Source organism: Acipenser ruthenus, chromosome 18 (genome assembly GCF_902713425.1).
Source record: "Acipenser ruthenus chromosome 18, fAciRut3.2 maternal haplotype, whole genome shotgun sequence".
Taxonomy (NCBI): Eukaryota; Metazoa; Chordata; class Actinopteri; order Acipenseriformes; family Acipenseridae; genus Acipenser; species Acipenser ruthenus.
In genome coordinates this window covers 33,055,066-33,069,958 of record NC_081206.1, presented here as the reverse complement: position 1 = coordinate 33,069,958, position 14,893 = coordinate 33,055,066, and the positions used below count along the sequence as shown (strand labels likewise).

General features: G+C 43.1%; 1 protein-coding gene across 8 annotated transcripts in view; it reads right to left on the bottom strand.

Annotated features, from left to right (window-relative positions):
* Nucleotides 1–975: 975 nt before the first annotated feature.
* The window catches only part of LOC117419909 (echinoderm microtubule-associated protein-like 1), a 58,246-nt gene continuing 44,328 nt past the window's right edge, over nucleotides 976–14,893 (bottom strand). For 7 of the 8 annotated variants that reach the window (XM_058992083.1, XM_058992076.1, XM_058992079.1 and 4 more), the window contains 16 exons: nucleotides 14,262–14,411; nucleotides 13,032–13,101; nucleotides 12,156–12,266; nucleotides 11,458–11,553; nucleotides 10,459–10,593; nucleotides 10,031–10,130; nucleotides 9,268–9,422; nucleotides 8,398–8,523; nucleotides 7,867–7,998; nucleotides 7,407–7,474; nucleotides 6,461–6,549; nucleotides 5,565–5,662; nucleotides 5,083–5,170; nucleotides 4,655–4,750; nucleotides 3,992–4,122; nucleotides 976–3,109 (listed from right to left, as the gene is read on the bottom strand). In XM_058992083.1, the coding sequence (XP_058848066.1) occupies nucleotides 2,984–3,109; nucleotides 3,992–4,122; nucleotides 4,655–4,750; nucleotides 5,083–5,170; nucleotides 5,565–5,662; nucleotides 6,461–6,549; nucleotides 7,407–7,474; nucleotides 7,867–7,998; nucleotides 8,398–8,523; nucleotides 9,268–9,422; nucleotides 10,031–10,130; nucleotides 10,459–10,593; nucleotides 11,458–11,553; nucleotides 12,156–12,266; nucleotides 13,032–13,101; nucleotides 14,262–14,411 (1,771 nt within the window). In that variant the 3' untranslated portion in view covers nucleotides 976–2,983. The remainder of the gene's footprint in view (nucleotides 3,110–3,991; nucleotides 4,123–4,654; nucleotides 4,751–5,082; nucleotides 5,171–5,564; nucleotides 5,663–6,460; nucleotides 6,550–7,406; nucleotides 7,475–7,866; nucleotides 7,999–8,397; nucleotides 8,524–9,267; nucleotides 9,423–10,030; nucleotides 10,131–10,458; nucleotides 10,594–11,457; nucleotides 11,554–12,155; nucleotides 12,267–13,031; nucleotides 13,102–14,261; nucleotides 14,412–14,893) is intronic. The other variant, XM_058992077.1, reaches the window with a different exon arrangement.

Below are 14,893 nucleotides of genomic sequence, written 5' to 3'. Positions count from 1 at the left end.
AAACTTCTAACCCCAAGCGGTTCAGCAGCACTGCTGGAAACCCTATCTCTCATTGATGAGAGCTCCCTGAAACCCTATCTCTCATTGATGAGAGCTCCCTGAAACCCTATCTCTCACTGATGAGAGCTCCCTGAAACCCAGTCTCTCATTGATGAGAGCTCCCTGAAACCCTATCTCTCATTGATGAGAGCTCCCTGAAACCCTATCTCTCATTGATGAGAGCTCCCTGAAACCCTATCTCTCATTGATGAGAGCTCCCTGAAACCCTCTCTCTCACTGATGAGAGCTCCCTGAAACCCTATCTCTCATTGATGAGAGCTCCCTGCTGGAAACCCTATCTCTCATTGATGAGAGCCCCCTGAAACCCTATCTCTCATTGATGAGAGCTCCCTGAAACCCTATCTCTCATTGATGAGAGCTCCCTGAAACCCTATCTCTCATTGATGAGAGCTCCCTGAAACCCTATCTCTCATTGATGAGAGCTCCCTGAAACCCTATCTCTCATTGATGAGAGCTCCCTGAAACCCTATCTCTCATTGATGAGAGCTCCCTGAAACCCTATCTCTCATTGATGAGAGCTCCCTGAAACCCTATCTCTCATTGATGAGAGCTCCCTGCTGGAAACCCTATCTCTCACTGATGAGAGCTCCCTGAAACCCTATCTCTCATTGATGAGAGCTCCCTGCTGGAAACCCTATCTCCTTGTCGTTTCACTCATATTTGTGTTTTTCCTGATTCATGTCCCATTCCCAGTCTATGCATAATTAATCTTTCTTTAATCATGTCTTGCGGACCAACCTGCCACAACTTATAATTAGAGATAGTGAAAAACGATGCTGGATATTTATATCAATTTAGGAATTTTTGCATAGAATGCAGTGCCACCGGTGGCCAGACGTTGTAACTGTGGTTCACTTGATTACACCGTAGCACTCAGTGCCACAAAGTGGCTAAATAATGTAACAGCAGCAAGTGTTCTGGGTTAGAACGGTTACTGAGAACCTGCAAAAACTGCATTCTTTATTTAACCTGTAGAATCTGTTCAGTTAAAATAGGAAAGCACAAACTCAACCCAACCCAAATGAACCCTGTATGGAGTGTGGTGGGTGTAGTGAAACGGACTGATTAATACAAGCCACAGTCCTGAAGTGTATTGATATAAAGCACAGCAGTGCATAGCTGAGCAGTGTTCAATGAGACCAATGGATGGACAGCCACATGTCTTTTACATTGTCAGGCTTCATCATACTATAGCAAGTGATACACGACTCAGAGAATTTAACACACACGCACACACACACACATGCACGCACGCACACACACACACACACACATAGACATACTGTCAAGCACAAATTAAAGTTATATTAACATTATCAGGGAAGCTACTATTTTATCACGTCTTTACATACATTCCCTATTGTAAACAATACATTGCAGTCTTGTTTTTTTTTTCACAATCAGAAGTCGGTCAGATATCCATTCCATACCCCTTTCTTACGAAAAATGAGACAGCTTCTTATGCCTGGTGTACAAAACCAAGCATGCACGGCACACAGGGGACCAGAAGTTGCACATTATTTTAATCAGTGCTGTTGCAAAGTCTATTTGTTTATTTATGAATGAATGACTTGTTTTTTATTTGCATTTTTCACCTGTGTAGATAAATAGTGCATCAATGCGGTTCCAGCATGTACAATGTAACCAAGCTGGCAGTATCACAATTCTGAGTTGAACATTTCAAACAGATGCCCTTGTGTCTAGCTCTAGGCCTGCAGTAGCCTCGCTGCTTCTCATTGTTAATCATTCACGTAACTTGTTAATGGTAAGTCTGACAAGGATATTTTAAACAAGATCCAACAAGGACGTGACTAGGAGTTTAGTCATTTAGGCAAATACTGGCCCTGAGCTGACTCCTGGAAACTCTGAACGGCAGCATCTTTTAGAAATGAGTTGCTTTTCATCCAACAGGTTCTTTGTTTGGATTCCAAAGATTTGAACCTATTGAGGCCTTACTATAAACACAATGCATAATACAGTCCACTGTCATGAGTGCTCAGCAATGTGTAACGTCAGCCTGTTGAAAGAAAAACACCTTCAGGCATTTATCCCGTATATGCTGTAGCTTCCCTACACGCCTTGAGATGAAACTGCCACGTTTTAAGAACGGTCGCCTGTGGCCTGTGTTAACGATCGGATTCATATTCTGGTTCTTCATTAAATATAATCTTAAAAAGGCAGGCAGTGTGTCCTGACACACCAGACTCAATAGAATGCTTAACCCTGGCAGAAGTGGAACACAGTGGACTTGGTCCAGGAGTAAACAGTGTACAGGTGTGCAGTGTGTACAGTTTGCAGGAGTAAACAGCGTACAGGTGTGCAGTGTGTACAGTTTGCAGGAGTAAACAGCGTACAGGTGTGCAGTGTGTACAGTTTGCAGGAGTAAACAGCGTACAGGTGTGCAGTGTGTACAGTTTGCAGGAGTAAACAGCGTACAGGTGTGCAGTGTGTACAGTCAGGGAGTGATGATCCAGTGAGAACAGCAACAGGTACCGAGGTGGAGCTGATACTGGAGAAGATATTGCATTGGACCAACAAGAAGTGACGTTTAAACAAAAACAACTAGACATATTTACATTCTCTAAAGGCATTGGTGTGACCGAGAATAAACACTTTGAAAATAAACAGGACAGTTTACGATCTATATTTTTGCTTACCTAAATACCTAAGCAGTATATGCATATAACCTTCCCTTAGTACAATGTTAGCCACAAAATAAAAACCGATCTCCGGTTGAAGGCTGAGTGGTGGCTGGGGCTCTGAACGCATTTTCTTTTTTTTGTTTCCTGAGCTGTGATGAACCAGAAATGTAAAATTCAGCCTTTGTTTAAATAATCGCTTTCTTTGCTTCATTTGTGGTTGAAAACTTCTTGCATGGGTTTGTCCCCATGGACAGAGCCCTCCTTCATTTCTCCAGGCCCCCTTATACAACTCTCCACTGCATAATGCTCATGTCTTTACCACCAGTGGAGATGAGGTAACTGTCGTCATGCAGGAAGTTCACATTGGTCACGTGACTGCTGTGTCCGCCATAGATGTGGCTTGGAGCCTGAAAGAACACAAAGCATTTATTTACTAAATCAAAGCAATGCAGTTATTTCTTAAGAGGAATTAGGGGTTTGTCTGGCATGAGGTTTTATCACCAAGTATACCATTCCTGTATGAACTGTGCAGTATTATACTATTGTTCTATGATAGTTTGCCATACGCAAGGTATAATGGTATTGCTGTCGCGTGTTCACGAGGTCATCACGGAATTCCATCACAGAGTCAATAAAGCCACAGCAATGCCATGATCGCTATTATTCGACTTTTTAAAGTTATTTATTTATTTTCCATTACTAGTAATAACAGAATGTCTGACCTCCATAGAAAGCTGCGTCCGCTTGTTGTACCCTTATAAACGTTCCCCACAGTAAAATCATAGCAAAGTGTAACAAAGCACAGTGAAAGCATGGTAAAGCAATGTCAAGAACAGTGAGGCATGGTAGAACATATTAATTAACATGGTAAACCAGGGTACATCATGGCGAATGCATGGTATTACCATGGAAAAAGCATGGGAAAAGTGCACAAATACCATGCAAAATACCGCGGTAAACTTGCACAAGGGTCTGATTTGCATTTTGATGCTTGCCTGTGCTTTCCCACTCTTTCGCTATGCTTCACTACACTTTGCTGTGCTTCAGCAATCCCTTTCCTCCTCTTCCTCTTTCCTGCCTCGTTTGCAGCTCTGTCTCTTTCTGTGTGGGATCATGGTCCTCCATCTTCTTAAGCATTCCTACTGCAACCCATTGCAACAGTCTGAGATCTGAGTATCTGCACATGTGTTGAGGCCCAAACTGTAGAGATCTGTACTCGGCCAAGCCAAATGCCATTTTTTTGTTTTTGGTTTATGGTTTAAGAGGCGTGTTTACTATTAATATCTTACCCTGAATTGTGAGCATGGGTAAGAGAAGAGATGAACCTTTCCAAAATCGTCTCCAGTAACCAACAGTTTCTTTTCATGAGATCTGCAGACGCCGTTGATATCGGTTCCATCTGAACCCTCAGGCCACAGTCCTGTAGCAAGAGATATTCATTACAGACACTGAGAAAGACTTTGTGTCAAAACGCTTGAATTTACTAAGCTTCTTTCAGTGTTTCTTAATGCTGCATAACCCATATGTCTTCACACAGGTCAGTAATCTAACCTAAAGTATGGGGAATCTACTATCATGCTTCAACAAGCAAAGTCTAACACACTTTTTTTAGTTAATAAAACATTAAGCAATGCTGATATTATACGACCATGGGAGTGCACTGTGGTATATACGTTTACAATCTTAATTTAAGACCTGTAGTAAAATTAACTAAACAAAGTGTGCAAGGAGACTGCTGGAAATACTGCAGCCTGACTCACCAAACACCTGGAAATACTGCAGCCTGACTCACCAAACACCTGGAAATACTGCAGCCTGACTCACCAAACACCTGGAAATACTGCAGCCTGACTCACCAAACACCTGGAAATACTGCAGCCTCACCCGCCAAACACCTGGAAATACTGCAGCCTGACTCACCAAACACCTGGAAATACTGCAGCCTGACTCACCAAACACCTGGAATCCTAGCGTGCAGGTACAGGAGGCCCATTCGATATCTCGGGTTGCTTCCACACTGACTACCTGCTTGCATGCAGATGGGATCCCTGTGCAATGACAAGGTGCAACAGCATTCATTACATCCAGTTGGCAAGCTATTAAGTGTACAAAAACTGCACTTGTAAGTGATTCTGTTCCTTTGCAAAATATTTGTATTTCAACTATATCAGCAACTGTTTGTACAGAAATCAACGTGTTTTGCTTTTCCACACACATTACATCCATCTCATTTTTTGCCTAGAGAAGAATGTTTAATCGTTATACAGGATGCATCTTGGAAAATTATTTCCTTTTTTAAATTTTTTTTATACATGATTCGAATTTATTGAAGCAAAATAAATAAATGGGTTCAATAATTCAACCCCTGCATGTCACTTACAGTACAAGATCTCATAGTCTCCTGAATTAGACATTAGATACTGGGAGTCAACTGACCAGTCCAAGTGAGTGATGAAACTGGAATGACCCTGAAATATAAAGGAGAGGAACAAATGCAATACATCAGAAATGCAGCATCTCAACATCTCCTTAGTGCCCTGGAGCTTTCCGAGTGCCCCATACAGTGTGCATGTCATTAGAAGTCTACTCTAAACACCACAGTCAAGCAGCTTGTCTGCTTTCATCTCTCCTTGTCTAGCATGGGGGTTAGCTGGGACTAATTAGAATTAGTGCTGAAATGTACAGCCAGTAGCATAAGCCCATTGAAATACCTAAATCAACATGACACTGGGAATTGCAGATTAGAATCCAGTATATGAGGAAACTAGCAGTATAATAATAATAATAATAATAATAATAATAATAATAATACATGGTGTTAAATGTCTTTCCATCCAATTATCCCAAAGGAGAAAAGCTTACTGAGCACTTCCCAACTCTGCTGTATTTTCTGCCGTTGTCGCTCACTCCGTAGATATAAATGTAATTGTCATGAGATCCAATTGCCAAGAAATGACCATCTGCAAACAGAGGCAGAAGTGAAAGTCAGGGCCAGTGAAGACCAGACTGATCCAAGTTAAACATTTACCTGCCATCTCAAATGGATGAAATGTTGAATGATTCTCTGGAATGACAGTGTTCTAGCAGAAACAGCTACGTGCGATTGAATTGCCACATACATTGTAAAGTGATATGGGAAGATAGTGATTAAAACATTCCTCAGGGTTTGCAGAGATCAGTTCTGGAGAGCCCTTCTGCACCAGGGTAACCAGGTGTAATGAAGCAGTTAACAGCTTTAGCACCGGAAGAAGGGTTCATTGGTTCAATGAAACAACTGAGAACAGGGCTTCCACAAAGACCTGCACTGGATTCCATTTCCATTATAGCGGCCCCATAGCCATGAACTGGTCAGGAAGGGCCAGTTTTTCTTCTGTTAGAACAGGGGTTCCCAATCCTGGTCCTGTGGGACCCCTGTGTCTGCTGGTTTTCATTCCAACTGAGTTCTCAATTACTTCATTGAACTATTCATTAGCTTAATTAGACCTTTTTAATTGTTTTCAGCTTTTAAACAGTTGGATTTTTCAAGTTAACTATACAATTATATAAGTAACTTGAAATCGGCAACTTTTTAGGAGTTGAGAAAAATTGAAAAGGTCTAATTAAGCACATTATTAGTTCAATGAAGGGTTGCGTTTACTAAGTTTCTTTTAGATTGGGAAACCCTGTGTTGGAGCATCATACAGTTTGTATGAGAGAGGACAGCGGTCTTCAGGTAAACCCCAAACTGAAATGTGACAGTGAGTGTCCTGCCTCCTAACCTGGTGAATAGCGCATAACTGACAGCTGCTCACTGCCGTCTGTGTGAACTGTGACCAAGTCCTTTGTCTCTGTGTCCAAAACAAGCCACCTGTGACAAAAAACGTGGAGAGAGTTGAGAGGTAAGAGGATGTGCAGAAAACACCCCGGCGAGAACAAAGCAATACGACAACCAGAAAAGCAAGTGCCTGGTGCAACTCAAGCATGCATTCACTCCTACTTCTGTATCTTTATATATGAGCCCCTGTACGGCACAAGAGTGTGTTCCTGTGCATCCCTCACAGTGCTTGTGAAGGACCAGCAGGGCAGTATCTGAGCTGTGCATCCCTCACAGTGTTTGTGGACCAGCAGGGCAGTATCTGAGCTGTGCATCCCTCACAGTGCTTGTGAAGGACCAGCAGGGCAGTATCTGAGCTGTGCATCCCTTCCAGTGCTTGTAAAGGACCAGCAGGGCAGTATCTGAGCTGTGCATCCCTCACAGTGTTTGTGAAGGACCAGCAGGGCAGTATCTGAGGTAGTGAACCGGAGGTATCAGGAATAGAGAATTCCAAAGGGAAAAGTTTTAAGAAAACTCCCCTGACAACCCAAAGTGAGGTACAGATCCTAATAAAGTGACCAGGCAGTCTAAAGGGGCTTCTCAAAACGGTCTTTAATACATTGCACATATTTGTACTTTATATTATGCACGCTTTTCACAATCTTTTCATTACTCCAATTATTCATGTTCAAGACTATAAAAAAACCCGACATTTTTAGATTAATATAATTATAGTTTCATGTCAATTCTAGTTTATGATGAACTACACTTTCCATTAGAAATAACAGGTCCACATACATTTCCAGCATTCTACAGTGTGTGTGTATCTGAGTGGCCAGCAGGTGTCACCCTTGCCCTGGCTTTCTGTTCAGTCTAAGAGGAAGGGAACCCTGTGAGCTCATGCAGCTTACCTCCCAGTCTGCGTTCCTATAGCGACGACGGCTCCAGAGGAATGGAAGCCAGCTGACTGGGCTGCATCCTGCAGAGAGCAAGGAGAGAAGGGTTACTACAGTGAACACCAGAGAGGGAGCAGGCCACACACACAGGACTAGTTAGGGTTTCAGGTTAAGGGTACTGTTGGGTTAGGGATAGTGTCGGGTTAGGGTTTGGGGTTAAGGGTACTGTTGAGTAGGGATAGTGTTGGGTTAGGGTTTGGGGTTAAGGGTACTGTTGGGTTAGGGATAGTGTTGGGTTAGGGTTTGGGGTTAAGGGTACTGTTGGGTTAGGGATAGTGTTGGGTTAGGGTTTGGGGTTAAGGGTACTGTTGGGTTAGGGATAGTGTTGGGTTAGGGTTTGGGGTTAAGGGTACTGTTGGGTTAGGGATAGTGTTGGTTAGTGGTGGGTTAGGGTAGGGTTAGCGTAGCGGTTCACCTCTATAGTCTTGCTCCAGACAGGGTGGTGAGAGGAGGAGTCCCAGAGCGTGATGTGCTTGTCGTGGCCACACGTTAAGAACTGGGGTTTAGATGGATGCACTGCCAGGCCCCAGAGCTCGTCCGTGTGACCCTGCAACAAATCACAGCACATTAACAACACACTTGTATTTTTGTTTATTTTGATGATCATTTTTGGAGAATTACAGATTGCTACATGTTTTATTGATCTCATATACTTATTATTTATAAGTAACCCCTTTCTATGATTCTCTTTCAAAGAAATAGGGACTCATATGCACTGATCACGTCCATCCATCTGTCTGTGTGCATGCACTGGTTTGTATGTGTAAGATTGAGAGCACCCTGTCTGTGTGCATCCACTGGTTTGTATGTGTAAGATTGGTCCACCCAGGGAGTTTTAAAGTCATCATTGCTTCTGAAATATAATTGCATTCAAGTCATTTCAGCTGGTGCAAGCCAGTTCCACTTTTCTAAATAAGCTTCCATCAGTGAGTGCAGATGTGTTTACCTGGGTGATTGGGTTGAACTCCCCATATAAAGTGCCTTGAAGAACGTAGTTTCTGGTGGTGCCGATAAGAACGCACTCTCCTTTACTTTCAGCCACTGTCCGGACAGGACCGTATGACTCAGGAATCTGTGTGGGGAGGGAAGAAAGGGGCACTTGGTTGAACAAGCATGCAGAACTATACTAGGGCACTGAAATGTATCCATAGAAAGCTTGAGTAATCAGACATGTCACAACGTTTTAGGGTAGCAACTAGTCAGCTCTGGAGAGCGACATACTGAGCTGGAACGGTTTGGGTTCGCACCCTGCGCTAAGCAGGCTGTATGGACTACTGTATGTACTGCACATAGCCAGCAGTGAACTGCTCTGGAAGCACCAGCCTTTGGAAATGCTGTTTCATCCGAGTCCTATTTCTGTCTGGTTATTTCTACACAGGAAGTGAAATGGAGGGACTGACACAGGTTGATATTGACTTGCATAGCGTGTCTGACCAGGCTTGCTATTTTTTCATTAGCAACAGCTGCACTTGGAAATACGATCTACAGTACATACAAGTCTCTGTTGAACCAGTGGCTTGAATTCTAGAACCCTATTGAAGAATGTTCACATCAGGGTTCCGGTGGTTCTCCAGCCTCTCACAGGGCATTGTGGCAGTCTGCAAAGAGGTCTATTCACAGAACCTTAAGGAAGCACTAAAGATACTCTCAAATGTTTTTAATAGGCCAGTGTCTCACGTTAGCCAATCTGAATGCTGGAATCAGATTATCTGCACCTGCAAAGCGGAAGATGCAAACCCTAACAGATCATTTATTCCAGGAATATTGAATTGCAGCGGCATGGATTCAGACTTCACACACGCACGCCGGCTCTCACCTCAACCTCCTGTATCTTCTGGTAGTTCCCATCCCAGGAGACCAGCTTTCTGTCCTTCCCACCGCCCGACACTAACGTGCCATTGCGTAGCATGCAAAGTGCAAAAATGCCACCTTCATGTGCCCCTTGAATAGCACAGCTAATCCTATTAGTACCTGCAAGACAAACAGCAAAGAAATCACAAAGACTGAAAGCCACGCTGTAACAGTGGAGGGGTCCTCTTTTTAAAAAACACATCTAACAAAGCTCTCTTGCATATGGACTGTGTATATAAACAGTACGTGCCTTTGGACCTATTGTTTTTGTCATATGTTTTCCTGTTTGCATTACTAAGGACGTATTCAAATATTAAAACAATCAGGCAAGCACTGCTTGAAACGTATTCAGTGGCAGAAATGACCTCGTTCATATAACAGAATTTGTAAATGACTATCGAAAAGTTATCATGCAAAAGAAACCAATGCATAAACGACGTGTGAAATAAGCAGCACACATTCAGCTGTTTAATAGGTCATTTGATGAGGTCCTGCGTCCCGAGAGATTCTTTTTCCTGTAATACAGTACTCATTATACTTCTGTTTTCCTGCTAATCCAATATTCAAACACAGCGTTTCCACACTGGAATGTTCTTTAAAAGTTAAATGCATATTGGAATGTGGAAAGCCTGTGTTGGTCCCAGCACTCAGATATTGTGAGAGGAGGGTTTGAAAGACTTCTTTACTCCCTCTCTGAAGACCAGGGCACAGCTCCAGTCTGCATTTACCTTTCCCCCACACCAGGATGTTCCCACTCGAGTCCCCTGTTATCGTATCCCCGTTTTCTGAAAATGTCACACACAAGACGAACTTGGGCTTCTCTTGCTTCTGCAACAAACAGAAACATCATCTTTATTTACAGACATTTTTCTGCTACAGTGCACGCTGGCTTATATATTAATTCTACTACCTAGGGGCTCAATTATAAACCCTAAAAAAACAAAACCTCTCCAAAGCTTAAATGCATGGAAAAAAAGTGGGGTAGGTGGCACTGTGGGTTAATTCACTAGCCTTTTACCAAATGGATTTGAATCTAAATACTCGAGCATCAAGAAAAACTTTCTTCAAAACTACACATGGGCATATTTATTTTTGCTGCATATTATCTTTCAATCTAGTTTTCAATAATGCAATATTTTTTTTCCCCCCTTTATACCTCAAACAAGCCTTGCTTCTTAACTAAAGAGCCGCTTTCTAAGGTCCAGAAGTACAGGTGAGATTTTCCGCAGGTCACTATGATGTTGGTGTCTGTGGGGTGGAAATCTGCTGCAAACACAGCTTCATTGGAACACTGGAGACAAACAGAACAGAACAGAACAGGAAGAAAGCAGAGAACACAATGAGATTTCAAACAGCTCACATCAAACTGGAGCACTTACAGGGACAAAACTAATAGAGAAAGAAAATGCAAATGCTGGACTTCGAATTCGATGTATTGTCACATAACGAAGTTAACAGAACGTAATTATGTTGCAGACCATGGAAGGGAAAGAGAACGCTTCCAGTTACAGTGTCTCTTTCTGCTGTGCTAATTATAGATGGAATGAGAGTCTTGTGACGGCAGCAAAGTCCCAGCTTCAGGCAACCGGGTCTCATGCGTATTGCTGGGGATTAGGGATAGTTTTTTAGCCAATAAGCTTGTGAGCTGACAGGCCACTGACCTATCAGAATGTAGGTTAACCTGTCATCCAATCGAAAAAGCTCCCAGGAGCATCTACACCAGGGGTGGGCAATCCTGGTCCTGGAGGGCCGGTGTCCCTCCTAGCTTTTGTTCCAACTGTGCTCTAAATTACTTAATTAGACCAATAATTGATAATAATCAGTACAATTAAGTAATTTAGAGCACAGTTGGAACAAAAGCCAGGAGGGACACCGGCCCTCCAGGACCAGGATTGCCCACCCCTGATCTACACATATCTACAGCGCTCCTGTGCACGAAGGGAGCACTCTTTCCTCACGATGCCCTGGTGTATTTCCCTCTGAGCACAATTACATTTACAAATGTCCAGGATGCTTCTAAACGATGTTCTGTTTAAATATGTGCGTATCCGGGGGCGACCCCGTGCTGATGAGTCCACGTGCTGGAGTTCAAGCTCTGGAGTCGCGGCTCGTTTTCAGCGGTCACATTCTGTTATAACGCCGCACAATGGAATACCTTGACTTCAGCGAGCCTCTCCTCCTTCTGCCAGTCCCACACAGAGAGAACATGATCGTTGGAGTCGTCCACTGCACAGAGATTGCTGCCTCCCTTCTGCGAATCACACGGTTTATTCATTAGTTTATTGATTGATTAAAAGTTATTTATTCAGTCCACTGAGATGCAAGCACCTCCTTTGCAGGGACATCCAGAGACACATCGCTGGCAAATCTGTTTATTTATAATCTGTAATAAATCACAGTAAGAATATGCTACACAGATATACGTGATTACTGATCTAAGGTGTTCCTAGTAAAGATATCTGTCATTAAGAAATGACTACCTGAAAATCGATTCTTCCCAGCATGAAGTCCAGTTTATTAATGTTTGCTTCATGCAAAAGTCTTTTCATTAAGGAACTGACTGATTAATAAATGTAATTGTTCTATTCTAGAGAGCTTACTAGACAGCTGGTGACAGGGTCTAAAAGTTGGAGAGGGAACAGAAAATAAAAGGATGAGGGGACCATTTTGGCTGCTGCACCCTTAACACTGCTTTTGAGTTCTCATGAATACACTGAAATCAATTGAGCCGTTGCTAATAAGATGACAGTTGAAGTTTCACTTCATGCAGGGCAGGGCAGAATCAACTTCCGGTATTTATTGATTGATTTTTACTAGGAATACATATTTTTTAAATGAAAAAGCTGAGCTCACGGATTTTGAGAAGGCGATGCATGTCACTGCCCGGTCGAAGAAGCCCATTCCGAGCACGTGGAGCGTGTTCAGACTGACCGAGTCCCAGACCCGCACGTGGGGGCACAGCTGCTGTGGAAGGCAGAGTCGGATAAAGGGTTACTGCAGTGTTTAAACATCTTTCTCATCTGTCTTCATACAGCAGGATTTTTATTATCTTCACTGACTGACTGACTACACGAGCTGTCAGAGAAGAAACTGCTCGCTGTTCTGGAGCGCTGTGAAAAAAACAAAACAGGAATCCTTCATAGGACTGATCTCCATGAAGACGTGCCACACTGTTTCCATAGAATCACTTTCCTTGTTTGTAGCAATAGGGGTTGTAATACTTTTATGCTTCTGAGTTTTGTCAGAGGAAAGTAAAATAAATCTCACTTTCTCATCTCATCTCATCTTCACCTTGCTGAAAGATACAGAGCTGTATTTATAAAGCATCTGTGTTCCAGTGAAGGCACAGGGCTGCATTCAGGGACCATGATCCGTGGTGCGTTAAACCAAGAGGACTGCGGCTTTATTAAATGGATTTGCAAAGGCCCTGGAAAATCTAGGTTCACACTGTGATTGCATTGTTCTTAAAAACCTTATAAAGACATGGCAGGAGGAAAGACATTTGTATTTTATTGACGCCAGCCTCTTCACACATGGGCTTCATTACACATCTCCCAGACTCGACACCTCGAAACAAAACAAAATGCTGAAAAAACACTGAGCTTGCCCAAGCAAGTGTGACTGGTTTTCTACTCTATTCTAATAGAACACAAGTCTTTATGTTTTTATTCATTTATTTTTAAAGGTTTCAGTTTGTTTTTCTTCCCTCTTGAATGAAGATTCACTTACTTTTCCATCAGGCGATGTTCCGGCAACCTGCCCTGTTGCTATGGTGATTTTATCAGGGTGGACTGCTAGGCTGTAAAAAAAAAAAAAGAAAGAAAAAAGAAAGAAACAAAGAAACAAACACATGTGTTACTTCACACCTAGCTCCACGCAGAGCCCGAGTACTAGAATGTTTTTATTAAAAGAAAAAGCATCTTCCAAGAAGACCCGTAATCACTGATATGGAAAGCATCCCAAAGTCGTTCACTTACTACAGATGCGTTAAGACATACCAGCACGATGACTGGTAATTGAAAAACATTTACACTGGATAACAAAAGCAGCAGGTGTAGAGCAGAACACCTGATGTTAAGGGGCGTTGCCAGCAGGAGTGAGTTACAGGAACACATTATGCTTTAACTGGGATTGCTAGTCCAGGTAACATCTGATAGCTTCCTGGAAAGCCTGTGCTGATTCTAGCCCCGTGCATTGCAGTATATTGGTAGCAGCTATAAAGGATGGGGCTACACTGGTAGTGGGGTGCTGATTGCTCCGCAGGTAGTACACTTCCTCTTCAGTATCTGAGCATCAGCACCCTCGCGTGGTGTTACCTTACAGCTCAGTATCTGCACCCTCACCCATTGTGCTTTCACGCAAGTATCACACTCAAAGAAAGGGCTCATCGATGGTATGTAACAAGCTCTGTATGCCACTTAGAATTTCTTGCAACATGATATTGCTGCAACCGAGACATCCGAAACCCTGCTTGCACTGACTGCAGCAATACAAACAACATTCAAACACCAGGGAGAGCAGCCTGACGTTACCTTCTCATTGCAGCAGCTTCTCGTATTTAATTCTCAATGAGGTTTCCATGATCTATAATAACGGGTTTCACTTTCACTGTATTTCAGGTGTAGCGGAGCTGCTGCTGCTGCTGCTGCTGCTGTGATCTTTAACTTGCGAAATCTTTCAAAGTGATGCTTCGTGCTTCCCTTCTAATATCTCACCCACCTCTTCGTCGATCAATCAGAATTGCACAAGACTTCAGGTTCACCACAATATTGTTGCATTTAAAAAGTCATGAGGACAACTGACGAGGCTGTATTATGAAAGCAAACAAGTTTCAAATAGTGTGTCAAGGCTCTACACTCTACCCCCTTGGGGGCTCAATAGCTAAAAAAAAAAAAACAATGCCCATCTCGAATCAGCTTTTTTGACAATCCAAACAGAAGTAGGATTTTGTGTTCTTACCACTTGACATCATCGTTGTGTCCGGTGTAGTGTCTCTGAAGCTGCTCTTCTACATTGTACAGCACAACGACTGAAGCAATGAAGTACACAGTCTCACCGGTCGGCAGCAGGTACAGGTTTGAGCGGCAGTCCCGGCCTCTGTACCCATAGCTGCAAGTTTTGTCAAGGAGTTTAAAGAATCTGGAGCCTGGAGGCGGACGTTATATCTGGTGCTGTGCTGCTAGCCTTGATGTTATATCTGGAGCTGTGCTGCTAGCCTTGATGTTATATCTGGGGCTGTGTTGTTAGCCTTGATGTTATATCTGGAGCTGTGCTGCTAGCCTTGATGTTATATCTGGAGCTGTGCTGCTAGCCTTGATGTTATATCTGGAGCTGTGTTGCTAGCCTTGATGTTATATCTGGGGCTGTGCTGCTAGCCTTGATGTTATATCTGGTGCTGTGCTGCTAGCCTTGATGTTATATCTGGAGCTGTGCTGCTAGCCTTGATGTTATATCTGGGGCTGTGCTGCTAGCCTTGATGTTATATCTGAGGCTGTGCTGCTAGCCTTGATGTTATATCTGGAGCTGTGCTGCTAGCCTTGATGTTATATCTGGAGCTGTGCTGCTAGCCTTGATGTTATATCTGGGGCTGT